A 27,307-nucleotide genomic window follows, 5' to 3' on the forward strand; every position below is an offset into this window, starting at 1 on the left:
ACCAGCTTGAAGAGCGATTATGTGCTGGGGTCTTAGGAGTGTACTGCAGCGAGACTCTTCTTTCTCTCTTCTCAATGAAAACACTGCGCGATCTAGTGGCGCCGCCGCGAAGCTTGGCGTAGCCTCCAAAATAAATGACACGTCAGCGCCTGCGAACGCTGAGAAACAAATCATGCGGAAGTCGAGCTCCTGTATCGCGCTTCGTTCTGCACGCGGCGCGCTATGTAGTGGCGTTTCCGAGAAGTCCGCGCGTGGCGTCTTGGACGAGACGCGTGGCGCGCCGGTGCGTGCGAACACAGACATTTGGTAGATAGCTGACCGAACACCTATAGTGGCACATGCTCAGTGACCGAATTTGGCAAGAGGTTCATTGAAGAGGGCCACATCCCGCAGTGCAATCATGGCGCAGCTCGATAAAGCATTCGCGTGAAAGACGTTCATTGAAAAGCAGCACACCCGCAGTGCATTTGTGACGACGCTTGCTAAAGCGTCAAGCGGCTGTCCTTGGGCAACCCGTGGGACGTGGGTTCGATTCCGCTGAGCGTCGGGAAAATTCAAGCGATCTTTTTTTGTTGTTGTAGACGGGTAAATTCGCAGTGGCGCATATATAGTTACTCGAGTTGGCGTCCAAAACGTTCATTGAAGAGCGGCACTCACCTACTCCACTGTCGGCGCCAAACAGATTGACTGAATAGCGGCACATAATTAGTCACACATCTACAGTGATCCTTGTCGGCGTCAAAGAGTTTCGTTAAAGAGCGACTCACAGGAAAGAGTGTCGCATGACCAGTGATCCAAGTTGGTTTGACGGTTGCTGTCAGACAACTGTGCTCCCCCAGCACAACAACCCGATGCGCTACCCTATTGACCAAGGAGTACCGAGCGACCCCGGCAGGCGGAAGAACAGCCAGAGAAAGAGATAGGTGGATAGTCAGCCCCCGAAACGTGTGTCAAGAACCCTAAGAATGCTGATCACCTAAGCACTTGGTTCGGTATTTTTATTTAGACTACAAGCATCCATCGGCGGTTAATCCATTGCCAAGTTGTATCTATAGACTTATGCAGAATAAGAGTGTTTCACTCTACGAAGTATTCATTGGCTAGTTCACTTGAACGCATTCGCCGTTTATACATCTCTGAAATGAGGAATAAAGGCGGGTTACTAAATAAATAGACCCTCTGAATGCATTCTGTGCTTTCACGTTTTGATATCATTCACAACGTTGAAATAACTGAGAATAATAATAAAAAATACCATTCCGACGAGAAATAAACGACATTCCCAATATCATGGTAGCTGAAGATAAGAAAGAAAAATTCCGCAACTGACATAAAGATGCATTTCTAATAACTTCTTGTCTGCTTTGCTTCTTGTATGCAGTTTTTCCTTTTTTTTATCATGACGATTTTAGAGTTTGTGTAAACTTGTTTCTTCATTGTAATAGTATTAACAAAGCGCTCTTATGTTCTGTATAATTGTATGCTCTTTATACTATGTAAAATTTTGAAACTCCCCTTACGCATTCTTACAGGCCCATTCTTCGGGCCTATAAGGTATTTTGACTAAATAAATAAATCACTCGGCCAGCCTGTTCCCTTGGTAAAGTAATCCCTGTGTTCAAAAAGGGTTCTCGTGAAAATATTAATAACTACCGCCCAATTTGCATTTTGCCGTTTTTTAGTAAGGCCATTGAAAAACTATTTACACTCGCCTAATGTACTATCTAAATACATTGAACCTTCTTTCTTCATTCCAGTTTGGTTTTAGGCAGGTTATTCGACGGAATTGGAATTATTTACCTTCACGGATAACATAAACGATTTATTGACGAAGGGTTTGTTGCAGGAGCCATATTCATCGATCTAACAAATGCATTTGACACTCTAGATCATTCTATTCTTCTGTATAAGCTCGAATCTTTCGGTATTACTGGCCCACGTTTAAATCTTATTCGTAACTACTTGTCTAACAGGCATCATGTAGCGTATCGTAATGACCAGTTCTCTTCCACTAAATTAATTAACTGTGGCGTTCCCCAAGGCTCTATACTAGGTCCATTATTGTTCTTATTATTTATAAATTATCTACCTAATGTACTTACCACTTGTAACTGTTTGTTATGTGCTGATGACACGACCATTTACTCATCGCAGAAATCGCTTACCGCTCTCCAAGACACACTAACACCGATCGTAACAATCTGTATTCCTGGTGCACAGATAATCAAATTCAAATCAATCCTTTAAAAACAACGTTTGTACTATTTCATAACCCAAAAACTGTGATTTCTTCTTCCATAACTGTCTCGTTAAAAACTTACGTTATACCGACATCTGATACTGTTAAATTCCTGGGTGTTACTCTCGACAAACACCTTAAGTTCAATAGCCATGCCAACTCGTTAATAAAAAAGGTTTCATTTGACATCCGCATTATCATTAAAACACGTGCATTATTCCAACCTCATGTGATTAGTTCGTTGTATCATGCTTATATTATTAGCCATTTATCATACTGTTTATCTTTATGGGGTAATACATATCCCATTCATTTCAAACCACTTGATCGTCTTCAAAATCAGGCAATAAAATTAGTGACTTTTAGCTCATTCCGTTGCCATTCTTTACCTATCTATCGACACCTTCGCATTTTACACATTCAATAGCTGTTCTATCACAAGTTTTCACTCATTACATTTCGTCTCTTCCATCGTGAATATCATTAGACAGCCTTCCTTTTGATAACCTCATGAACAAAAATAATACTAGGTTTTCAGAAGGCCATAATCTTCTCTTACCTATAATGAGATCCAACTATGGAAAATTTGCATTTCGCTTCTATGGTATTTCACTTTGGAATCCCATCCCTGTTAATATTAAGTCATCTCTTTCATTGCAGTTTTTTAAATACAATATGAAAAGAATACTGTAAGCAAAACCATCTTTTCATTTGTCATAAATACATTTTCATAATTATTACATTTTCTTTACATTAATTCTATTGTTGTATTGTTAGGCTTCATATTTCTGCAAAAGAGTTTTTATTTTTATTCTTTAATAATATACAGAAGAGCCAAATTTTTTGTCACGCAATACTAGATATTCCTGCTTTTGATTATTCATTATGATATTATTGTATAGCGCTGTTTTAACACATATCTAATTGTTCTCTATTTATTATAACTCGTTCCCTACTTAATTGTTTTTATACGTTTTTTTTCTTTTGTTTGTTTGCTCGCCCTCTTCTTGCTGCTCGCATACTCTTATGTACCCACTAATGACAGGAGATCCCCCTGGCAGCTTCTCACTCTGGGACCTCCTGATGCTGTATATAATATGTAAGCCCGTTTTTTGTGCATGCAGTAACAAACAATAAATAATGAACGTAAGTGTTTTGTTTACCTAATTGACGGCAAAGAAAACTCTCAAGCAAGGATGATGCTTCATGCACAATGTGCAACTTACGGCATGTGCTCTCGTTCATTTCGCAAGTCTGTTGGTTTGACTTGCAACGTAAAAATTTATTTTCCTCTCCTCTATTTTGCTAATGTGCCGCCTGTATTTCACAGCTGATGTCTATTGATAACCTCTAATATTAGCCCGTATAGTTACCAATTATACTGCACTAGTAGCGAGAACTAAGCGAGTTGGAATATGTTTATGATCTGTCAGTGCAACAGCTAACCTAGACAACAAAAAAAAGCAGAATCACATTTGTAGCATTGTAAAGTTTACGATGTAACTGCGTGTGCGACTTCCTCAAAAATACAAGCTGACATGTGCTGCATGTTACCTGCAAAAACTGCGTACATTTGAAAATGGTACGCTTACCCTGTCCGTGATACCAGTGACGTCTTTACCGCACTGTAAGCCATCAGGTGCGACCATCTTCTCAGGAGGCCCCATGCCTTTGCAGCAGAAGATGAAGCAAAACTTTTCCTGTGTCAAAAATTTCAAGCAAATCAGGAAAGGCGGCCTAAGGCGTTCCCTAAGGAGATGTTCAAGTAAACTGCAACTAGTAAACACACTGTTCCAACCCGATGCTCAGCATACAGGGGGTTTCAGAGAACCCATTAAATATTCCTTAAGGATTCGGAAAGTGGGATGATAAGCGAGTTCTTCGGGAGTTTTTTATGACGGAAACGCAAATTTTAATGTGAGTGCATGCAGGAGATAAAAAAAAGACAACCTAATTTTGGAGGAATTTCCAACAGGAAAACTCAGATGAATGGTGGTGGCAAGAGGAACCGTGTAACCGAGGTGCTGATAACCAGTTGTAGACACGTAAAAAGCTTCGGCTGTTGGTTTCTGTAGCATAATGAATTCCGGCAAACTTCATCCGAAACTGAAATTGAGCTGCGGAAGAGCGCAACTGTCACGCCTATTGCAGACATTCAATGAACGTAGTGGGTTATGTGGGCCTCAATGATGAGCGAGTTGAAACCAAGCGCTGTTAGCAACTTGGGATCTCACTCGCTTCAGGCTTGTCTGATGATCACGTCACCCATAAGTCACATTGCTCATGAACGTCTACTACTGGCATAGAAATCGCGCTCTTCTGAAGATAAGTTTAGGCGTTCTGGGTGCATTTAAGTGAAATTCAATAAGCTGCAGAAATTGGCAGCTTCACATCTAAATATAAGTCAGCAGTGATTACGTTTTTATGCTAATGTTTGCCAGTGTACCGTAGAAGTGATTGAGGTAAAATGCGCATGGATGTACGCCTCAATGAAATAAATAATAACAATATTGTTCTCTTGTTTCGCTACAGCATGCCAATAGACTTTTAAAACAGAATCGCCCCCTTAGAAGTGTAATATCGATAACATTTTACTTACCTCATAAGTGAGGCTGGCTAGGCTGCCCATTCCCCATTTCTGAAGGCACAAAAGAAATACAATCGAGGTTTGTAAGACTAATATTAGCAGAAATCTACATTATATATTCAGAGAAAAGATGAGGTGTTCTTTGCGGTGCCATAGCCATGTGAAATTTCAGACATTGTCGATAAGTGTGCACATGTTACTGAAATTATGACGTAGCTGTGCAGCATATACTCTTCAAAAGAAATTAAAGCCATAGAATTAACATCCTGTGGAACTTGTAGTGTGTCATCCATTTCACAAAATGATTGAATAGCGATTAACTTGAGGAAATGGTTCAAGAGGGGGAATCCGTGGCTATAATTCAGTACAACTGGACAGCCATGGTTTCCAAATACAGTTGTACTCGCGAATAGCTCTATGTGGCATTGAAGGGAAAGGTATGGATGCGAAGCGCGTACAAGTAACAGCGTTTCTGAAAGAACTTTCACATTTTCATCTGTGTTATCTTCAGCTAGTGAGGAGAAAACATAAAAATATAATTTTCAACAAAAGAGGGCCACAAGCACCACTGGGGGTTAACTTTGATTTCTTTTTCTGATTTTCTCTCCAGCGTTTAAATAATTTGTAAACCGTCGCACGTGGAAGCTATGTTTGTTTGCATCTGCTATAAGAAACGAAAGCGATATCAAACACTGCCTGATTGCTTGGCGGGGTGACACATGTGAAGGAGCTCCATCCCCAAAAGATTTTCCTTCGTTGCTATTAAGGAAGCAGATATGGGTGGTAGTGAAGTTATTTGGCTAATAGATAAGTACAAGCATGAGGATTATGGACAGCTTAACAATCATCAACATTACCGTAAGCTAGACAATGATCCCATATTACATACACACTCACAATAACCACCATGCTGAAATCACGCTTCGCTAAGGATTTATAACGCCATTAGAATTCCAATTTCTTAACCTAACCACAAAAGTGCAGGAAGCTTTTACATCCTTCCAAAAATTTCCTATCTCGCTGCAGAGGCATGCCCCACACATACCTACGATACATAGACGACGGATTTGTAATATGGGGACATGGCCAGAACAGTCTAGATAAATTTTTAAACTCCTAAATTCTTTTCACCCAACAATAAAATTCACATAGGTATCTTCAACTGAGTGCATAAACTTTCTGAACACAACAATGAAACACAAAAGACAATGATATATAGGAAAGCTTTCGACAAACAACAGTGCCTAGAATATACAAGCCACCATCCCAGATATTGACGTAATTGTTCAGCGGAAGCCCGCTAGGTGGATAGAAGTAACTAAAGGGAAAATTTGGTGGATGTCTCATTTTCCCTTTAATTACTCTGCTAGCCGCCTAATTAGCTCAGGTGGTAGAGCGGCTGACCCGGAAAGGCGGTGGACCCGGGTTCGAGTCCCGGACCAGGACAAATTTTTCTTCAACTGCGAGGCTTTTCATTCATGGAACCCGAATGGCTTTCCTTTGTAGCAATTGATACGATTGGGAGGATGTCTCATTTCCCCTTTAGTCCCATATATTGCAAGCATTTTTAAAGGGACACTAAAGAGAAACCGGAAGTTCTGCTTTAATGGTAGATTATCCTTTCACAATCACAGTCATACCATTCTTACGGCGAACAGATGTTTAATAAGCGAGAAAATAGCGAAAAACTGAAGGATAAGTGTTGACAGCCCTTCGAATTTCCCGCACTACACGTTCGTGACCTCGGTGATTACAAACGCAGGCCGGTCGCGATTGGTCGAGAGCAATTTCTCGCTGTTAATAAAACGCAAATGAAATACACCTCAAACCTACATAAATAGCATTTGTCAACGTTTTCAACCGAGGAAGTACAATTTAGCGCAAAATAAATAAGAAAAAATGGCATGGCGCTACATCCAGTCGTGATAGTTTCATAGTTACGTTTTTCCTCCACGTATCATTGCACGCGCCTGTTCCCTCTTACAATGTTTGGTTGCCTGTTGCGTGGCTCTGAAAACGTTGACGTCGCGGGAAACAGCCAGACAATGCCTCGTGTGTGTAGTGTTGAGGGCTGTATAAACGGCCCAAGGCGCTTGCTCAGGGGCAGCGGCTGTGTTGACCCGATTGTGTCCTTTCATGTGGTGCCGCGCGATGAGCCCCGGCTCCCCGGTGTTCGCAATGGCTCAGTGCTTTGCCGATGATAAAACGACAAAAGAACCAAAGAAACCGATGGTGTGCTCTCTGCATTTCTCGCCCTCGGATTATGTATATAATCCTGCCCTCGGAAATTATCTTGACGTGCTCCAGAGGCCAATCCTTTCTCGAGCAGCTATTCCCTTAATGCGGCCTTCATCTAACCCCCTAGAGGTGCCCCTGCAGCAGCAAACTGGCGGCTCGGTGAGTGCTGAATGTCATTAAATAAAGCCACGAAAAAACCATACCGACTACGCGCGCAACTTTCTACGCTTGTTCTGTCGGGGAACATCGTCACCTGGCGGAGCGGACGCCTCGCATTCCAGTCAACGAAAACGAAGTACTGCTTTCCGCCGGTGCGGCCGGCGGCTCACCGCCATCGCACGCGGAAACACCTACCGCTCGAGCACGGAAGATAATTTCGCACTCCGTTTCACTGAATATCGCTGAAATGCAGTTCTGCTTCCTTGGCGAGCTCTTCGTTGCAAGGTTCAGCGGCAGCAACGGTATCTATCGCGGCGAACGCAAACGCAGCGGCCATGCAGCCATGATGCAGCCAGCACCTCGGCCGTTTACGCAAGCGGTGACGTATCATGGCGCATTCTGATTAGCTGAGAGCAATGAAATCTGTGACGACACTACTTCGGCGTCAAATCTGAAGTGAGAGAAATTGAGGAAGAGGTATTTGGTCTTTATTTATGAATTTATCCGCTAATAACTCATATTTTTGCACCCAACGGAAACTGCACGCATTCCTGAAGGTCCCTCTTTTATTCCATCTGAACTTCCTGTTTCTATTTAGTGTCCCTTTAAAGGTCAAGCCACATGACTAGCTCGCATTTGCGTTGAAAATCAAGATTATACAGTCTGGATCAACCAAAGATACCCTATCAAACAGTAACCACCCGAACATTGCCCTCCAAAAAGCCCACACCATTGCAACCAAACTTGTGGGAGCCATGGTCCTCAAACCCCGCCCTATAACCACAAGAACAACAACGCCTCCCTTCTTGTTGCTAAATTCTCAAGTACACGCCCAAACGTGAACATCCTCAAAGAATACTGCCCAATTCTCACCAGCAACCAGAAACCTAATAAGCTCTTTCCCGAACCGCCCCGAGTAGCCCACAGCGATATACAAGCCTAAAGCCTAAATGACATACACTAATTTTAGTCTTCTTTGAGGGTGAGCTAGAGCGTTCGGAAATTCGCTGCCGAATTGGCGTTATCTATGTTCAGCGTTTTCAGCACAATCTGCGTGGTTGGTGGCGCGAGGCATTGGCCACAAACTGTTCAAATTTATAGCACCTATACAACACGAAGTTCATTTGATGACTTCCTCCAGAATCTCGGTGGTCACTGCGCTGTGTTATAGCAGTCGCCTAAAATATCCCTGTAGAAAAATATTCCGTTTTTATGCTATTAGGCATTGCTGGCAAAGAAGGCAGGCATTATTTCAGTTGATACTGCTCGGAATGCACAACGAACCTGTGATCAGATATCTTGCGTCTCAATGCCAGGTCTCCACTTTGCGTGGAATATTGTGCTTCTTTCATTAGCATTAGGAAGAATCCTCTGCTGCTCGCCTAACAAACCACAATCTAGGAGAATATATTATCGCTTCAATACAACTGCAAGGTTCGAACACCAGAAAATTGACCTCACACAGCGATGTGCCACTGTTTACATTTTATTGCGTCTACGCGGTGGTTATGTAATGTTTGGAACCTGTAATATAAGACCGGACAATATTTAGCGCGAATGTAACGAAAGCTTTTGGGTCATTTGGCACAATGCTGTCCTGCACCAAAAATGATTACTTTGACCTCGCCACCAATTGGCGGCCTGTCACATAGCACTGTGTTTCGGCCCTTAGCGTTAGTCGACTCATCGTCCATGTCAGAGACGACGAGTGCAAGATAGAGTTCTTTTGGTCCTACTTTGTGTAGGGCACATAGTTAACGAGGGAGATTTCTAAAACGATGGGAATAAAACCAACGTTTAACGAAACTAGGTGACGACATTCTACGAATACATCCTACATTGTCCCGAATGTACAATTATTTTTCTTATATGAGCGGGTCTTTAGACTTTGACAGTAGCCTGATATTAATAAATTCGGCGTTGCTAAGGTTTCATAGAACAAGTAACTGAAGCGCTCTAGAGACGACAAGAAGGCAGAGGACGCACTGAAGCACAATAAAAATTTTTAAGCCTTCTTCGTTTAAGGGAAGCTTTGCCTTTTCTCCTAGGCTTAGCACTCGTTGTCGTTTCCTCACCGGATGCGCTTGTGGACATATATATGAAGTCCAAATGTGCCCCGGAAACTAATATTGAACGGGTTTAGATCATCATTCGATCATCTTTTGATCGTCTAACAGCCAGACTTTTTAACTATGTAATGGAATGTTGTTGCCGTTAAAGACCAATATTTTCGTAACATTTTGTGCCAAGAAGTATTAGACTGCATTCCAGAGAAGCCTAGAAGCCCAGTCAATGGCATTCGAATATGGCTCTACATCCCCTGCTTGGCTGAAAGCCGGGAACTGCGGAGATACGGGGCTATGCCACCACAGCAGAGGCTACGTTAGAGAAGGGCGCTGCCCCTAAAGCTTGTTTTGGGTGTTCGTGTGAACACCACTACTTCCAGTTTCGGCACATGAGATTCGCTAAGCTACGCTCCGCTATTGTAGCGCTGCCTTTTCCCGATCGTAATGCCTTTCGGAGCTTATCGTGCTGATCACGTTCGGGAGTGGTCAAAGCAACGGTTAGACTCGAGCGGAGCATCGCGTTGACCTCCGGAGAAGCTAGTGTGATTGGAACAGCTGGTGGCCGCCGAACACCGGAAGTGCAAAACAATTTTAATAAAGACTTCGAACGCAGTGGAATGTTGTGGTATTTAAATGCGTCAAGAAATACGGAAAGTGATAACAATGTAAACACTGTTGTGGCCTTTGATGAAGTAATAAGTGGGAGTGGCATTTCCTTAATCCCAGACTATAACAATTTCAGGGTGCCATTGCTTCATCATTTGTAGTTAATATGACTGGCGTTTGTCGAAGCTGCAGGAAAGCATGAAGGATCCTTACCGAGATGTTTGAGTTTCCGACAGCGTAGAAGTTAGTAATATTTCGATTGGGTGTTCACATCAGCATTGTCTCGCGTCTAATACAATTTATTTACTACGTTGAAACTGTGCTGCGGGGCCCCTTCATCTGTGTAGAAAGCGCTTTAATGACAGCAGCGAAAGTAATATTAGGAGAAATCATTGTTTACTTGGCGATGCAGCTATGCGACACTATATTTGTAATGGTGGAATGGACAGTTGAGAGCGAATGTAATGACATAGTTGACGATGACAATGTCATGACGATCAAATTATACAGTTAGTTGCAATACACTGAGACTGACGGCATTCCGTGGTCATGTAATGATGTTATCAGAGAAAAATAAATTGAATGTCCAGATACCTGAGCGCGCACTTATGTTCGGCTAGCCTGAACAGAATCTGGTGTCTTATATCTAGTTTCAAAATATGGAGCAGTTTCGCGAGCAAAGGGAATTGCATTGAATCAATTCGTTGAACTAAGTAGTAGGAAGTGTAAAACAAACATTTGTCGCAATTATTTTTTATGAACCATCTCTGGCACAGGGCCAAATGCACTTGAGCAAAGAAAAATCGTTCACCGAAATACTGACCACCTGGTGTTATTTGCCTATGAAGTGGCGCCGCCAGAATTTTCTAGCCTTCTTCGTATACCTGAATTCCAAGGTATTCACATGCGTCAACCTCAGAAAGACATACACGTAAAAATTCTCAAAGCCATGTGAGCCTAAAATGCTTACATCACAGTGTGTTAAGCTCAACGCTGAACAATATGCCACTCTTGTAATCAACGGAGGTAGTGGAAGAGTCTGGGCTGCCTTTGAAGCAGCAACCTTTTTTAGGCATGTGTGCTTCCTGCAAAAAAAAGAAAGAACCGAGAATATAAGAGCCCCTGAATTGGAAGTAACATATATATTATGCTAGTTGTTTTCCATGTGAAGTACCTACGGCGTGTGCCATATGTAAGAGCGAATTTACAACGCCTTTTTTCTTAAGCGCTCTATGCTATTGGTAGTTTCTATTCGCTATTATTAATCCCAATGTCAACAATGGCTGTCAACTGCTCTTATAACAGTTTTTTTATTTTTATTGAGAGCCCGGCCACATCAATGGACAATTGTTTCGGGAAGCAAGAGTTTATATAACAATTACACAGTGTTGCAGACAGTCCATCGGATACACTGATAGAATATACCAACCTCCAATATTCCTTGGGAAATGTAAATATACCTAAGCAAAATTTTCCTGGAGCGGTAACTTCTAAGATTATATGAATAATTTGCATAATGAAACCTAAGGCGGAGAGTGCAAACACATGATAAGGTAAGCACAAATTTTCAATCTGACCCCTCCCTCCCATTTTAAGTTTTCTGATAGAAAAAAGCAAAACCTCCGTGTTGATGGCGTTTGCGTAGAGATTTTGGGCAAAATATGGCACATTCTGCATACCGCATACCTATGTTAAACAAAAACAGAGAACACTGTCAATCTCAATTTCAAACACTCTGATGTCTCACTAAGTTTCGTATTCAAAACGTTTTGGCACAACACTAAATGTTAGATATGGGTGGTGCCGGTTTGGAAACATTGAGCACCTCATTTGATATGGCGCAAAAGAAGTGGGACAATGCCCTATTCGACTCAATCTTGCGCCAATATCTTTGCTTATATTGATGATTGATAAAGTGGTTATTTAAGCACTTTGGCAAGCTTAACTATTGCCATTTTATGGATGAGACGCGGAAAATAAACAGCCTACCATATTGCATCACCTACTTGAGGGAATATCGAATAGAAACTACGAATAGCATAGAGCGCTTAATGAGAAAAAAGCGTTGTAAGTTCGCTCTTACATATGGTGGTTTTTCGTAAGCACAGGTTACGAGCGTTTGTTCGTATAATTTGTAGAAGTTGATGCAAACAGCCGAAAAGTGCCAAACGAAGATAGAGACGGCGAATGTATTTTAGCTGCCGTATTTACTGTATTGCTTTCACATAACTTGCGAAATTAACGAAATGTTCGCTAGAGCTCTGTAATAAGTTGTTCGTGAGTCAGGATTCATTTTCTGGACTGTGTAGCGCAGCTTTATCAGAATTAATAGTCTGCAAAACTCTGAATACAAAACACTCATCAAATTACTTACTGGCTCTGAAGCAAAATTCATGGTCTGGGTACAATACGAAATACTGCAGAAAAAGCATTCGCCATCACTGCCTTGAAACGTTTTACAAGCAGTAAACAAAGAAAATACTTGGCGTTTATACGTCTATAAAAATATAAAGTATGAATTCATTTTGCTTTCTTGGTTTTTAGTTATATCCTGTCCACGAATGTAAATTCTTCTTGCTAGTTTGCAACCATTACAGCACAAGACTTTACGCATGTTCTGTATATTTCTGGAAACTTCCTACACATCAAATAACAAAGCATTTCATCTATACTTTTTCTGGCTTCAGGGTGTGTTCATCCGTACGGCTGTGACTATGTGAATAACAAGAAAAAAAAGAGAGCAGGACTCAGTTATGTACATTTTCGTTCATTGCATAGTGAAGGCCAATAATTTGGCAGTCTTGATGGCATCAGGTAGCATACGAGGATTAATCTTTGGCCTCCTCCTAAACTCATGCTGCTACCGAACGCATGTGGTTAAAAGGGTGTTCCACATACAGCACCTTGGCCGTAACAGTCATGGCTAACACTGCCAGGGATCATCTTGTACACATATACAAATACCCCAAGAAGTGCATGAAAGGGCGGCCGTCGAGGCAGCTTTATTGTTAAAGCACCGCACGCGTACTACGAAAATGTGGGTTCGGCTCTCACATGTGGCCGGTAAGCTTTCCATCCACATTCATTTCCTTTTATCTCATTGTACCCGCTTATCAATGAACGTAGCAATCAGTCTTGTCTGTGCTTTCTCTGACTTCAGCATTTTTTTGTATAGTTGTGATTGCATTCGAAAAAAATATTTTTTCTGTTATGATCCTCGGAACTTCGGATGTCGGCCTAGAATGGAGGTCGGCGCTGATTCGAGTAAACGCCCTATGCTGATAATTTCCCCGTGAAGCGGCTAATGCGAACAGCTTGCTGTTCATTGACTTATAATCTGTCCAATATTAGAGGTTTGATGCGATCGTCGGGTGCACATTCGGGCACCGGAATGAGCAAGTCGCCCGAGGTGGCACGAGCTGCGCGCGTGAATAAGGTGCGGAACAGTTTGCGCTGTTGGTTCCATGACCGGGTGAGCTATTCTGCGCCAATCACTGTTTGTGCGCATTTGGTGTCGACGCGTTATTTGGTGACTATATTGGAGCAGCAACTTCGTAAGCCCACGATACAAGCTCCAGTTTACTTTGGCAATAAAAGCACATACGGCTGAACACAAACATAAAATTATATTTTTACTTCTTGAAAGATGCGCCAATGCACGTCTTGCAAGTCGAGATGTTACATGTGTAACGAAGAAGAAGTGCCGGTTATCCAGGCGCATCTCCGGTGTATGAAATACGACGAAGTGCCGGTCAGTCAGGCATGGTTCGAGAAGGCTGGGCGGGATCGTCCGGCATGGGCCTAGATGATTGAAGGGTTTGGCTTCGAAGTTCCAGCGTTGATGGAGTCGTACCCCGCACTCTCCACCAAATGTCGAGGTGTTTATTGACAGGATTGACAGGTCGAACTCGGTGCGGCAGTCAGAACCCTACGAGCAGTCAGGACAAGCCCTGTGCGTAAAAGTGCTGGGGATGCGCCTGACTGACCGACACTTCTTCGTCGTATTTCATACACCGGAGATGCATCTGGCTAACCGGCACTTCTTCGTTACACATTCTTTTCTTCTAATTTCGTCAGTGTCTATACACTTTTCAATGAATATCCCTTTGTTTTAATTGTCACCTTAATGCGTCTTGCAGCAGACGCTTTGTACAATGCGAGAAAGTCAAAGGGAGGTGGAGGTCTGTTCCCATGAGGTGTCCTTCATCCTTCTGACAGTAGCCAGCAGCGCCTACTCCGTCCATATCCACGCCCATCCTGTATAGAGTGTAACATCAAGACATGTTAAGGTAACGGGCAAAGGCAACCGAAGACTGCTGTTCAAAAATTTGTTGTTTTGTGCCATCTTGTCCTATACCCTAATATCATAGTCTCTGCATGCGTACCTGTCGACAGTATTCTGCTTTCACGCGACATATGGCATTGGCTATTTGAAAATGTATTTATTTTATTTATTTATTATTTATTACAATACCCTCAGGGCCTACAGGGTGTTACAGAGGGGGTGGGTGGAAAAACGAAAAAGATTATAAATACTTAAAGAGTACAATCAATCAATCAATAATTTTATTCATGTATCAGTGTACATGAAGGGGTGAAAAGAAAAAGCTGCCGATAAGGCAGCTTGACGGGTTCTCACCCCGAACGTTTGAGCAGCAACCGTTTACAGCAAGCAAAAAGCAAAAATCATGATGCAGATGTTCGTTCGATGATATGCCTGGTGATGGCTGTCTTGAAGGATGGCGTGTCTTGAAGGATGGCGTGTCTTGAAAGTTGGCGTGTCTTGAATATAGGCAATAAGTGTCGGAGGGTGGTTCTACTCTGCGCTAGTCTTAGGCAGGAAAGAAATAAAAAGCACATTCGTTCTACAACTAGGGATGACAACTCTATGTGGATGATAAACACGTGATGATATGTATCATGGGTATAAAGAAATTCCTGTTTTGGTGTCTGGTTAGGAAAAAATGCTGTGGAAAAGACAAAGGTGTGAAGTTTTCTACGAACTGCAAGATCAGTTAGACCAAGTTTCAATTTCATTAAAAAAACCACTAGCCATGTGAGAATAATTTGAAAGGATGAAGTGAGCTGACCGATTTGAACAGCTTCTATAACCTAGATTGAAGTGAGTTGTACGGGGTACCATGTGAATGATGCATATTCCAGCTTAGGCCGTATTAGTATTTGATACAAAAGTAACTTCAGATGGTATGGAGCCTGAGAGAAATTTCTTCCCACGTAACCAAGGGTACGGCTCGTTTTGTTCGTGACTCGATGTGCATGCGCCAGGATAGGTTGTTAGGGATGTGAACACCAAGATATTTCTAAGACAAGACAGTCTCAAGTGAAACTACGTTATTATTGTAATGGAACCTTTTGAAGGGGTTACATTTGCGTGAGATGGACGTAACTTTACACTAAGACAGGTTAAGAATCATACACCATCGCTCACGCCAATTAAATATGTTGTCAAGATCACACTAAATGATTCAATTATCGTTAGGGTCATTTATTGCACGAAAAAGAACATAGTCATCAGCAAAAAGCTTAAGGGAAAAGTAAATTGCAGTAGGAAGGTCATTAATATAAATTAAAAAGAGTAAAGGGACCAAAACATAACCTTCAGGAGCACCAGATGTTACGGCACATGGTGATGATAACGAGTCGTTAGCTGATACAAACTCAGAGCGGTTAGTCAAGAAACATTCAGTTCATTTCAGAACATTAGGGTCAATATTCAGGGAACTTATTTTAAGAAGAAGTAAATGATATGACACCTTATCGAAAGCCTCAGCAAAGTCTAGAAGGATACAGTCGGTTCGTAAACCAGTATCAAAAGACGGTGCTAAGATATTATTGAAAGACAAGAGTTGAGTCACGCAAGATAAATTATTTCGACAACTGTGCGGTCAAGAACTGAAGAACGAGTTGTTTTCAGGAAAAGAAACGAGATTGGAAAACGTAATCTGCTCTAGAAGTATACAGGGCATGCTTGTTAATAAATAGGTCTGTAGTTAAGAGGAGAATTCGGATAACCTTGTTTGAAGAGAGGAGCCACCCTCGCCACCTTCCAATCAGTCGGCATTGTGGAGTATTCAAATGACTGGATGGAAAGGTGTGCTAAGTATACGCTGGAATAAGCGGCTGTATTTTTCAAAAACTTCGAAATAATGTTGTGAACACTGCAACTGGACCATAACTTCAGGCCCTGGATTAACGTTACAATATCTGTGAAATCGATGGCATTGGGGTCCATATAAAAAATCGCGCTTAAGCACTTCGGGGCAACATAAAAAGAACAATCAGAAAATTATTTGGCAAAAGCGACATTGGAGGCAGCGCAACATACATCGTTTGTCATAGTAAAACCAGCACTATCAGAAAGCTGAATGACATTTCGTTCTTTGGGTCTTATAATGCCCCAGAATTTAGACGGATTAGTGGAAAGAAGCGAAGACAGTGTGTAATTCAGAAAGATATGCTTGAACTCCGTGATAGCTGATCGATAAGTTCGGAGAACTTCGGTGTATGGATGCCAACGTTCCGAAGTGTTAACACGTTTTGCAAGGCGAAAGAAGAGTTTCTCCTTATTCGAAAGTCGTTTCAAGACCACGGTTAACCACGGTGATCGGGATTATTTCGCAATTAATGGGACGTACTTATCAACTAGGGATGCGACTGTATTCTTAGATAAAGCCCAATTTTGATCAACTGTTCTCTCGAAAGGTAGGCATGCAGTTTTCTATGAAGAGTGAAAGTTCGGTGTTATTTGATGCGTAGTCGCCTCTCGGATAGTCTTTAATTGTATTGATGCCGTTAACTTGGTTTTGTAGTACGCACTATTATTTCGAAGTGAATAAGGCAAGGGTCGCTTAAATAGGGCAAGTAAGTAATACCATGTAAAAGTTCAGGAGACAGTAGTAAGAATTAAATCTCACTGGTAAGATTTACCGCTGCCAAACCTTGTTGGTCTTGAAACCAACTGTGTAAAATTGAACTGCATGCATAGGTTCAAAAAGGATGGGCTGATTGCGGACGTGTCTCTGATAGTAGGAAAGGGCACAGACCAGTCTATTTTGGCAAAATTGAAGTCACCTAACAAAAACAAAGGCAATGAAGGGTATCTCGTAAACATATCTTTCAACAGATTGCATAGGTCGTCGCAAAAATATTGTGTTGAGCTTGGTGCACACAAAGAATAATGCATGGTATTCAAGGTTTACGCGGACACAAAGAATTTCAAGGGCAGTAGCGATGACGTCTGTTATGAGGTAATCGGGAACCGCAATCAGTACACCACCTCTGTATATTTCAATCCGGTCTTGGCGGTCAATGGTGTAATAATTTTAACAGTAAAATAATTCTGTACTGCTGACAGCGTTTGAAAACCGAGTCGTTGTCAGCACCGCCATATGGGCAGAGCATGAGTCAATGGTGGGTGATAAATCATCACGTTTGTTTACAATGCTCCTGACGTTACTAAACAAAAATGGTAAATTCCAAAGGATGATATTAAGAGCATGTTATTGGCTAGGATAAAGACGTATCTGTGTTAGTGTGGCTAGTGCTGGACGAAGACCCGACTGGACCACTGTCTCTGGTTGGTCCTAATTGACAAACGCTGTGTGTGTCCACGGAGAAAACATAACTCTTATTGCCAATATGAAGCTTGTAATACTGTACTGAAATAATACTGATAATAAGCTCGTAATACTGTACCGCTTTGCGTACCGAACTCAAACAACGTTTTCCTCACATTTCTTGTGGCTTTACAAAAACCTTCACTAACGGTTGCATTGGAACATTTTAACTTGTTTTTTGAGGCAAGAATAGTTTCCCTGAGTTTAAAAGACACAAATTTAACAAAAATAGGTCGACGTTTGTGGTGGTGGAAATGGCCTTGTCTGTGGGCACGAGATATCCGTTCGTCGTACCCGTCCTAACCAAAGTTAAACGCGTTATTCAGAACAGAGCATATTTTTTGTTCGGATTCGGCCCACGCCTCTTTAGAACTATCGGCGATACCGTGGAATATTAGGCTCTTTTGGCGTGAGCGATCTCCGAAATTTTTCAGTCTCTGATCAAGCGTCACGACCTACCGAGCAACACTTTGAAACTGCGGTGCCTCAGATGTGCGAATGCTTCTTTCAAGTTCATTATGAGGACATTGAATATCAGCAATCTGTTGTTGCATTGAATTTTGGGCCGTCTTAGCTTCATTGAGCGTGGTCATAACTTCGTCAGGCGTAGAATGCAGTTTTAACTAAAGATTTTATAAGCGAAACAAGATCGCTCCATTGCCGGGAAGGATCCTTCTTAAGGGGTCCGAGTGTCGATTCTACGTCACCGGACGTTAGCAACAACTTCGCGACGAGAACGGATTCACAAGACAAAAAACAAACACTTGTGGGCATGGAAGTACTAGGAAAAAAATATCGTCATATTTTTTGTAAAACAGTGCAGGAGCTAAACCTACCTGCACCAAGAAACGCAAAGGCTTTTGAGGAATGCTCTCAGTTGCAGTACTTCCAAGCCCACTAAGATGATTCCAGCGGCGCCGACTTCGTAAGTAGTGTGCCGAAGATGATGCATCAGTCGATGCCGATAACATGGTCAAGGTGAGGTGCGGAACGTTATCTAAAAAAATGGGGCTGTTCCTTGACAGTGAAGTGGTCCGGTTGATGGCGAAGCCAAGAGCTGGAAGCTGCCATCCGGTGGTAGCAGCAATGGAGGCAGCTATGCAGTTTCCCTGCCGGGAGAATACCACGAGGCAAACAGGATGAAGATCTGCACCAAGAAACGGAAAAGCGTTTGATGCACGTTCGCAGTTGCTGTACTTTCATGCCCACTAAGAGGATTCTATTGGCGCGGACTTCGTAAGTAGTGTGCCGAAGATGATGCATCAGTTGATGCCGATTACATGGTCAAGGTGAGGTGGGGAACGTTTTCTTCAAAAAAAGTGGGCCGTTCCCTCGCAGTGAAGGGGTCCAGTTGATAGCGAAGCCAAGAACTGGAAGCTGCAGTCCGGCGTCAGCAGCAATGAATGCAGCTGCGCAGTCGCAGTGCCGGGAGAATACCACGAGGCAAACAGGATGAAGATCTGCACGAAGAAACGGAAGGGCGTTTGATGCACGTTCGCAGTTGCTGTACTTTCATGCCTACGAAGAGGATTCTAGTGGCGCCGACTTCGTAAGTAGTGTGCCGAAGATGATGCATCAGTTGATGCCGATTACATGATCAAGGGGAGGTGGGGAACGTTTTCTTCAAAAAAAGTGGGCCGTTCCCTCGCAGTGAAGTTGTCCAGTTGATAGCGAAGCCAAGAACTGGAAGCTGCAGTCCGGCGTCAGCAGCATTGAATGCAGCTGCGCAGTCGCAGTGCCGGGAGAATACCACGAGGCAAACAGGATGAAGATCTGCACGAAGAAACGGAAGGGCGTTTGATGCACGTTCGCAGTTGCTGTATTTTCATGCCTACGAAGAGGATTCTAGTGGCGCCGACTTCGTAAGTAGTGTGCCGAAGATGATGCATCAGTTGATGCCGATTACATGATCAAGGGGAGGTGGGGAACGTTTTCTTCAAAAAAAGTGGGCCGTTCCCTCGCAGTGAAGTTGTCCAGTTGATAGCGAAGCCAAGAACTGGAAGCTGCAGTCCGGCGTCAGCAGCATTGAATGCAGCTGCGCAGTCGCAGTGCCGGGAGAATACCACGAGGCAAACAGGATGAAGATTTGCACGAAGAAACGGAAGGGCGTTTGATGCACGTTCGCAGTTGCTGTACTTTCATGCCTACGAAGAGGATTCTAGTGGCGCCGACTTCGTAAGTAGTGTGCCGAAGATGATGCATCAGTTGATGCCGATTACATGATCAAGGGGAGGTGGGGAACGTTTTCTTCAAAAAAGTGGGCCGTTCCCTCGCAGTGAAGTTGTCCAGTTGATAGCGAAGCCAAGAACTGGAAGCTGCAGTCCGGCGTCAGCAGCAATGAATGCAGCTGCGCAGTCGCAGTGCCGGGAGAATACCACGAGGCAAACAGGATGAAGATCTGCACGAAGAAACGGAAGGGCGTTTGATGCACGTTCGCAGTTGCTGTACTTTCATGCCTACGAAGAGGATTCTAGTGGCGCCGACTTCGTAAGTAGTGTGCCGAAGATGATGCATCAGTTGATGCCGATTACATGATCAAGGGGAGGTGGGGAACGTTTTCTTCAAAAAAAGTGGGCCGTTCCCTCGCAGTGAAGTTGTCCAGTTGATAGCGAAGCCAAGAACTGGAAGCTGCAGTCCGGCGTCAGCAGCATTGAATGCAGCTGCGCAGTCGCAGTGCCGGGAGAATACCACGAGGCAAACAGGATGAAGATCTGCACCAAGAAACGGAAGGGCGTTTGATGCACGTTCGCAGTTGCTGTACTTTCATGCCTACGAAGAGGATTCTAGTGGCGCCGACTTCGTAAGTAGTGTGCCGAAGATGATGCATCAGTTGATGCCGATTACATGATCAAGGGGAGGTGCGGAACGTTTTCTTCAAAAAAAGTGGGCCGTTCCCTCGCAGTGAAGTGGTCCAGTTGATAGCGAAGCCAAGGACTGGAAGCTGCAGTCCGGCGTCATCAGCAATGAATGCAGCTGCGCAGTCGCAGTGCCGGGAGATTACCACGAGACAAACAGGATGAAGATCTGCACCAAGAAACGGAAAGGCATTTGATGCGCGTTCGCAGTTGCTGTACTTTCATGCCCACGAAGAGGATTCTAGTGGCGCCGACTTCGTAAGTAGTGTGCCGAAGATGATGCATCAGTTGATGCCGATTACATGATCAAGGGGAGGTGGGGAACGTTTTCTTCAAAAAAAGTGGGCCGTTCCCTCGCAGTGAAGTTGTCCAGTTGATAGCGAAGCCAAGAACTGGAAGCTGCAGTCAGGCGTCAGCAGCATTGAATGCAGCTGCGCAGTCGCAGTGCCGGGAGAATACCACGAGGCAAACAGGATGAAGATCTGCACCAAGAAACGGAAAGGCATTTGATGCGCGTTCGCAGTTGCTGTACTTTCATGCCCACGAAGAGGATTCTACTGGCGCCGACTTCGTAATTAGTGTGCCGAAGATGATGCATCAGTTGATGCCGATTACATAGTCAAGGTGAGGTGCGGAACGTTTTCTTCAAAAAAAGTGGGCCGTTCCCTCGCAGTGAAGTGGTCCAGTTGATAGCGAAGCCAAGGGCTGGAAGCTGCAGTCCGGCGTCATCAGCAATGAATGCAGCTGCGCAGTCGCAGTGCCGGGAGAATACCACGAGACAAACAGGATGAAGATCTGCACCAAGAAACGGAAAGGCATTTGATGCGCGTTCGCAGTTGCTGTACTTTCATGCCCACGAAGAGGTTTCTAGTGGCGCCGACTTCGTAAGTAGTGTGCCGAAGATGATGCATCAGTTGATGCCGAGTACATGATCAAGGGGAGGTGGGGAACGTTTTCTTCAAAAAAAGTGGGCCGTTCCCTCGCAGTGAAGTTGTCCAGTTGATAGCGAAGCCAAGAACTGGAAGCTGCAGTCCGGCGTCAGCAGCATTGAATGCAGCTGCGCAGTCGCAGTGCCGGGAGAATACCACGAGGCAAACAGGATGAAGATCTGCACCAAGAAACGGAAAGGCATTTGATGCGCGTTCGCAGTTGCTGTACTTTCATGCCCAAAAAAGAGGATTGTAGTGGCGCCGACTTCGTAATTAGTGTGCCGAAGATGATGCATCAGTTGATGCCGATTACATGGTCAAGGTGAGGTGCGGAACGTTTTCTTCAAAAAAAGTGGGCCGTTCTCTCGCAGTGAAGTGGTCCAGTTGATAGCGAAGCCAATGACTGGAAGCTGCAGTCCGGCGTCATCAGCAATGAATGCAGCTGCGCAGTCGCAGTGCCGGGAGAATACCACTAGACAAACAGGATGAAGATCTGCACCAAGAAACGGAAAGGCATTTGATGCGCGTTCGCAGTTGCTGTACTTTCATGCCCACGAAGAGGATTCTAGCGGCGCCGACTTCGTAAGTAGTGTGCCGAAGATGATGCATCAGTTGATGCCGATTACATGATCAAGGGGAGGTGGGGAACGTTTTCTTCAAAAAAAGTGGGCCGTTCCCTCGCAGTGAAGTTGTCCAGTTGATAGCGAAGCCAAGAACTGGAAGCTGCAGTCCGGCGTCAGCAGCATTGAATGCAGCTGCGCAGTCGCAGTGCCGGGAGAATACCACGAGGCAAACAGGATGAAGATCTGCACCAAGAAACGGAAAGGCATTTGATGCGCGTTCGCAGTTGCTGTACTTTCATGCCCACGAAGAGGATTCTAGTGGCGCCGACTTCGTAATTAGTGTGCCGAAGATGATGCATCAGTTGATGCCGATTACATGGTCAAGGTGAGGTGCGGAACGTTTTCTTCAAAAAAAGTGGGCCGTTCCCTCGCAGTGAAGTGGTCCAGTTGATAGCGAAGCCAAGGACTGGAAGCTGCAGTCCGGCGTCATCAGCAATGAATGCAGCTGCGCAGTCGCAGTGGCGGGAGAATACCACGAGACAAACAGGATGAAGATCTGCACCAAGAAACGGAAAGGCATTTGATGCGCGTTCGCAGTTGCTTTACTTGCATATAAGAGTGTGTCATTTAAAAACATCCATATAAATACCGTACTTTAACTTTGGCTTTTCTGTGTGTCCATGATCACATCGGTGAGGTAGTTCATTGTCGTTGCACAATCAACTTCATACAGTATGCGAAATGTTTTTGTGTTGCTGGTAAATTGCATTGTGACACCCTTTCAGGAGAGCTCTCAGGGAAAGAGCGTGTTTTGGAAATCAAGTCTGCTTAACTTCAACTGATCAATGTCGTGAAGTGCTAGGAAACCTCAAAAATTTATAAAAATATTCAATTTGGAGAATACAGCCGAACACTTCTATAGCGAACCATTGATATGACCGGTGTAACAAAGCATTTACTAAGTCCCTGCAGAATTCCTATCTTTCACATGCATTTTAAAGACGTATACAACGTAGATGACTATGATGATTCGCCTGTAGAACGAAGAAATGTACGTTTTCCCCGACGGCTGATTTGTTTCTTTGCAATAAACGTTACGTAGTGGTGCCGCTAGTGCCCTCCCCAGACACCACCAAGGCGCGTTCTGCGCTAGGGCTAAAGGCAGCACTTGCGGCCCACCTGGTGAAGGTGCCGATCTAACATGCACTTAAATCGTCCTCGTGAAAAATCCGGCTGCACTGCTCTAGGAATCACTCAACTCGTTAGCTGCACGCTGTAACACATCAGCGGATGCGATGGCTGAGAGCACCTCGCATTTGATGACGACGCCATGCGGGTGGCATAGACGCGAACGTCAAGGAAGACAACAGTGATGACGATTTTGTTAAACGAATCAAGAATTTTCACGGCAAGGGAGCCGATAGCGTCATTCGACGATCTGCAGCTTTACTTTGCTTGGCTTTGGCATTTCTCCGCAGATCATGCTGTGAACCTCGTTGTAATGCGATTGATTGCCAGCCGCACACACTGCCAGACCAACTGTGCATGAAAAAACAAGAACAAAAGCACTACATAAATATAGCGTCTTCTTTTAATAAGTGTGTCTTGAAAAAATGTCAAATAAAGGATCTTTTTCATTGAACGTGCTTAGCCTGCTCCCATTTGAGTGGTACGGTGCGCGACCTTTACAATAAAGGCACTTGTATAAATTGTAGTGGAGAAGAGCGTCAGGAAGTATTGAGAGAAGACAACGAAGTCTGGCAGCTGGCTCCTCAAAGTTTGAGTAAGCGGCGTTCGGCAGCAGATGTCGGCCGTCGTTCGACCGGCTCTTGGGGTTGTGGCCAAGGATTTAGCAGTTGTCTTATTTTTAGATTGCTAACTGTTTTCCGTGTGTCTTTGTTGTTTAGCTAGTGCCTTTTTTGCTATTCGAACCAGACACATGTCCCTTACGTCAACAGGTCCAAGGGCTTTCCTCTGGTCCACCTCTATTCCCTCGCAGGATTCACCTGTGAATTTGTTTCTTCGCAACGGCGTGACATCGGTTCCCGTGGCTCTCGCCCTAATTAATGATGACATCAAACGAATGAAGGACCCAAGAGGGATTCAGCGGAACTAAGATCGGCTACAGCCCATTTCCAGAATATCATAGAGGTTCGCCAGTTAAGCAGAGGAGGTATTATCTGCTTTTTCCCGGACCAGCCCTATGTAGAAGACCTTGTTAAGTGTTCCATGTTCACTTAAAATCCGGTAAGCGCATTTATACCACCTCCCTTCGCATGTGTGAAAGGGTTTTTAGGCGGAGTCAATGTGCACGCGACATCAACAGAAATACGATATTAGAGATGTCTACACCGGCAGGTGCAATTTCAGTTTATCGGTGTGGACGTGTGGTTGAGAATCACAGAAGTGCTACTGAATCAGTCATTGTAACATTTGCTGGGACAAATAGACCAACAGAAAGTAAGGTATGACCCCTAATCTACGAGTGGAACCTCTATCCCCTCGTCCTCTCCAATGTGTAAAATGTTGGTGTTACGGAAACAAGAGGAAAGGATGTCGGTCGACTTCCAGGTGCCGAGTTTGTGGTGAGGACCACAATTCTAGAGAGTGCAAAAGTGAGGAAGGAAAGCGCTGCCTCTGCAATGAAGGCCACTCTACTCATTATTCGAACTGCTCGGCAAAGGCACGAGAGACACAGATTCTAGAAATAGTTGAACGAAGACGGTGTTCCTGCAAAGAAGTCATAGCTGAAATGGTGGCTAGATCACAATGATACACAGCTACCACAGCCCGCTATATAGCGCAACGGATGCGTTTCTTTCCGTTTGTATTGCTGATGCTGTCGAATGGGCAATGGAGAGGGCCATGGAACGCCTAGCTAGAACCCTGTGCGAGACCTTGTCACAAATCCTAACTAACCAGGTGGCACAGATATTCGGCACAACAAAAGCTATCAGCAGAACTTCACAATATAGTGAGTGTCCACGGTCGCGAAATGAAGAGGTAACGCCTAGATTAACGTCGAAAGATGATAAAATTGCTGGTCCATCTGTCGATGTATACAAGAATCACAGTGAAGGCATCAATGAGGATTCACAAAGCTCAGACGAAATGGACATGGATCCCTGATGGCTAAAACGATCTAGATCGCCTCTGTCAAAATCAGCCACTACACTTATTCACTAAAAGACCAAAGACTACTTGAAAGATCGCCTTACAAAGAAAGATTTCTTAAAACAAAGCATTTTAAGTAAGGCAGTTACTGAGTCAATCCTTTCGCAACCGTAGGATTCCTCAAAATTGTGAAGTGGAATTGCCGATCAATTCACTCTGCAGTAACGCATTTATTGTATTTGTCATCGAAGTTCTCCCCGGATAATACTGCACTGCAAGAAACCTGGTTTTCAGGGCAGCAATTGTTTCAAATAAATAATTTCCGACCTTTTCTATTGGATTCCATTCCACTGAATGGCGGAGGCTTAAGATTCTTTTTAACTAATAGAATTAGTCTCAAGGTGAAGATTGCATATAAGAATATGTCTCCTGAAAGTGAAAATTTTGCCTTAGATATAAGATTACCAGGTTGGCTACCTTTCTCTTTAATAACTTTATACTTTCCTGCGGCTGTGCAGGACACTCGATGTCTGGATTCCGCTGTGACATCATGGTGTAAGGACAAATTCCTTGTGGGGGATTTCAACTCCAATCACACGTCTTGGGGTTTTCGAACTGACCAATTCAGCAAACGCTTGTAGGATTGGTCAATAGATAACAATTTGACTTATCTCAACACTAGAATTCCTACTTTCATTTGTGATAGGTCACGCTCAGCCTGAGATTTATGTTTCGTAAGTTCATCTCTCACTAGTTCTTCCTGGGCGACCTTGGACTGTTCCACTAACAGTGATCACATTACAATAATGTTTGAAATTGCTTGCCCGAGAATGCCATCATGCAACAGATCCGAGTATTTGTAAACTAGAATAAATTAAAAAATGATCTCATTAAAAGCACAATCTAAAGAGCGTGAAGAAACTAAAGCTATGAAAATTTGTGCCGTAATTAAACGAGCTTCCAAAAAAGCTGAATTTATCATCGAATCTGCCAAGAGAGCCTCTGGTAGTCCTTGGTGGAATACAGACCATACACGAGACCGCCGACGACGACAGGCAGCTTGGAAGCAGCTGCTTTATAACCAGTCACATAAAAATTGGGCTCATTAAAAATTTCAAGTCACTGTATTTACACACACAGTGTAACATTCACGGTGCTGGTCGCACTCTACGTCGGGGCCTGCTGATAAGATTGCCCCGCTTGCCGCGATATCTTTTCTTTTTATTTTTGCCACACCCTGATTGGCTACGTAGCGCACAAAAAGCGCGTCGCTGAAAGAATAAAGGTGATTGTCTTCCTGGCACTGCGTGGGTCGTCTGTTCCCTGGGCCGGTCGTCCTGCCGCCCTCGGCGTCGAACCGCCGAATACGTAACAACAGTCGCTCATGCTAAAGAAGATAACGAAGAAAGCCTGATGATTTCCTCTCAAAACCTAAGAACAAAAAAGCGCCGTTTAGTTATATGCAAAATCGCAAAATTCGGCCATCACCAATAAATATTAACTATGTAACTCTGTCGTCTGATGAAATGACAATATCATACAATTCATAGCTAAAGGCCTGGAGTGCAGATTCACGTTGTCTATGTCATATAACTTGCATAAACGAGCCCTAACGTCGGACTTTAAGGAAGTTACATTGCCTGAATTATCTAAATTAATTCTATACTTGCCCTTGTCAGCTCCAGGTCCTGATGCAATTACAGTGCATATGATAAAAGTTTTATTCGAACTATCTCACTGTGACCTCCTAAGCATTATAAATTATCCAAAAAACAATGCCTCGATATCGTGCGATTAGAAACTAGCTTAAGTAATCCCGATACTTAAAACAGGAGGAATAGGTTACACAATAGAAAATATCAGACCTATCTCTCTTAGTTCTAATATGGTCAAGCTCATAGAGAGGGTTCAACATTGCGGAATCACTGTCTGGATGACGGATACTTTAATATTAAATGCAAACCAAATAGCCTTCAGAGTTGACTGTTCAATATGGCGTGCCATGCTGCTTTAGAGAGCCGCATACGAAAAGGATACAATATGCTGCTTTAGTGACACTAGAAATAGCTAAAGCATATGACTCCGTAGAACATTCAGTTTTACTAAATGTCCTACAGAGTCATTATGTCTCAAAATGTATTATTGCGTGGTTGGTAAAATTTTTTAGGTCAAGATAATTTAATTGCTTTAAGGATGGCTGCTCCTCCTCTAAATTCAGAGTCGCGGTGTCCCCAAAGGAGCAGTACAACCTACAATCATATTTAACATATTACTGAGCTCGATTCCAGATAGTCTGGACTTGCAAGTTTACGTT

At 43.6% G+C, this 27,307-nt stretch overlaps 1 protein-coding gene across 3 annotated transcripts in view; it reads right to left on the reverse strand.

Moving 5' to 3' along the window:
* Positions 1-995: 995 nt before the first annotated feature.
* LOC119458764 (A disintegrin and metalloproteinase with thrombospondin motifs 13-like) overlaps positions 996-27,307 on the reverse strand; it is a 74,276-nt gene continuing 47,964 nt past the window's right edge. For 2 of the 3 annotated variants that reach the window (XM_049671421.1, XM_037720627.2), the window contains 5 exons: positions 14,018-14,152; positions 10,866-10,980; positions 4,839-4,877; positions 3,832-3,939; positions 996-1,136 (listed from right to left, as the gene is read on the reverse strand). In XM_049671421.1, the coding sequence (XP_049527378.1) occupies positions 1,101-1,136; positions 3,832-3,939; positions 4,839-4,877; positions 10,866-10,980; positions 14,018-14,152 (433 nt within the window). In that variant the 3' untranslated portion in view covers positions 996-1,100. Of the gene's footprint in view, positions 1,137-3,831; positions 3,940-4,838; positions 4,878-10,638; positions 10,780-10,865; positions 10,981-14,017; positions 14,153-27,307 lie in introns of those variants that run through there. The other variant, XM_049671422.1, reaches the window with a different exon arrangement.

The sequence above is a fragment of the Dermacentor silvarum genome, chromosome 7 (genome assembly GCF_013339745.2).
Source record: "Dermacentor silvarum isolate Dsil-2018 chromosome 7, BIME_Dsil_1.4, whole genome shotgun sequence".
Lineage (NCBI taxonomy): Eukaryota > Metazoa > Arthropoda > Arachnida > Ixodida > Ixodidae > Dermacentor > Dermacentor silvarum.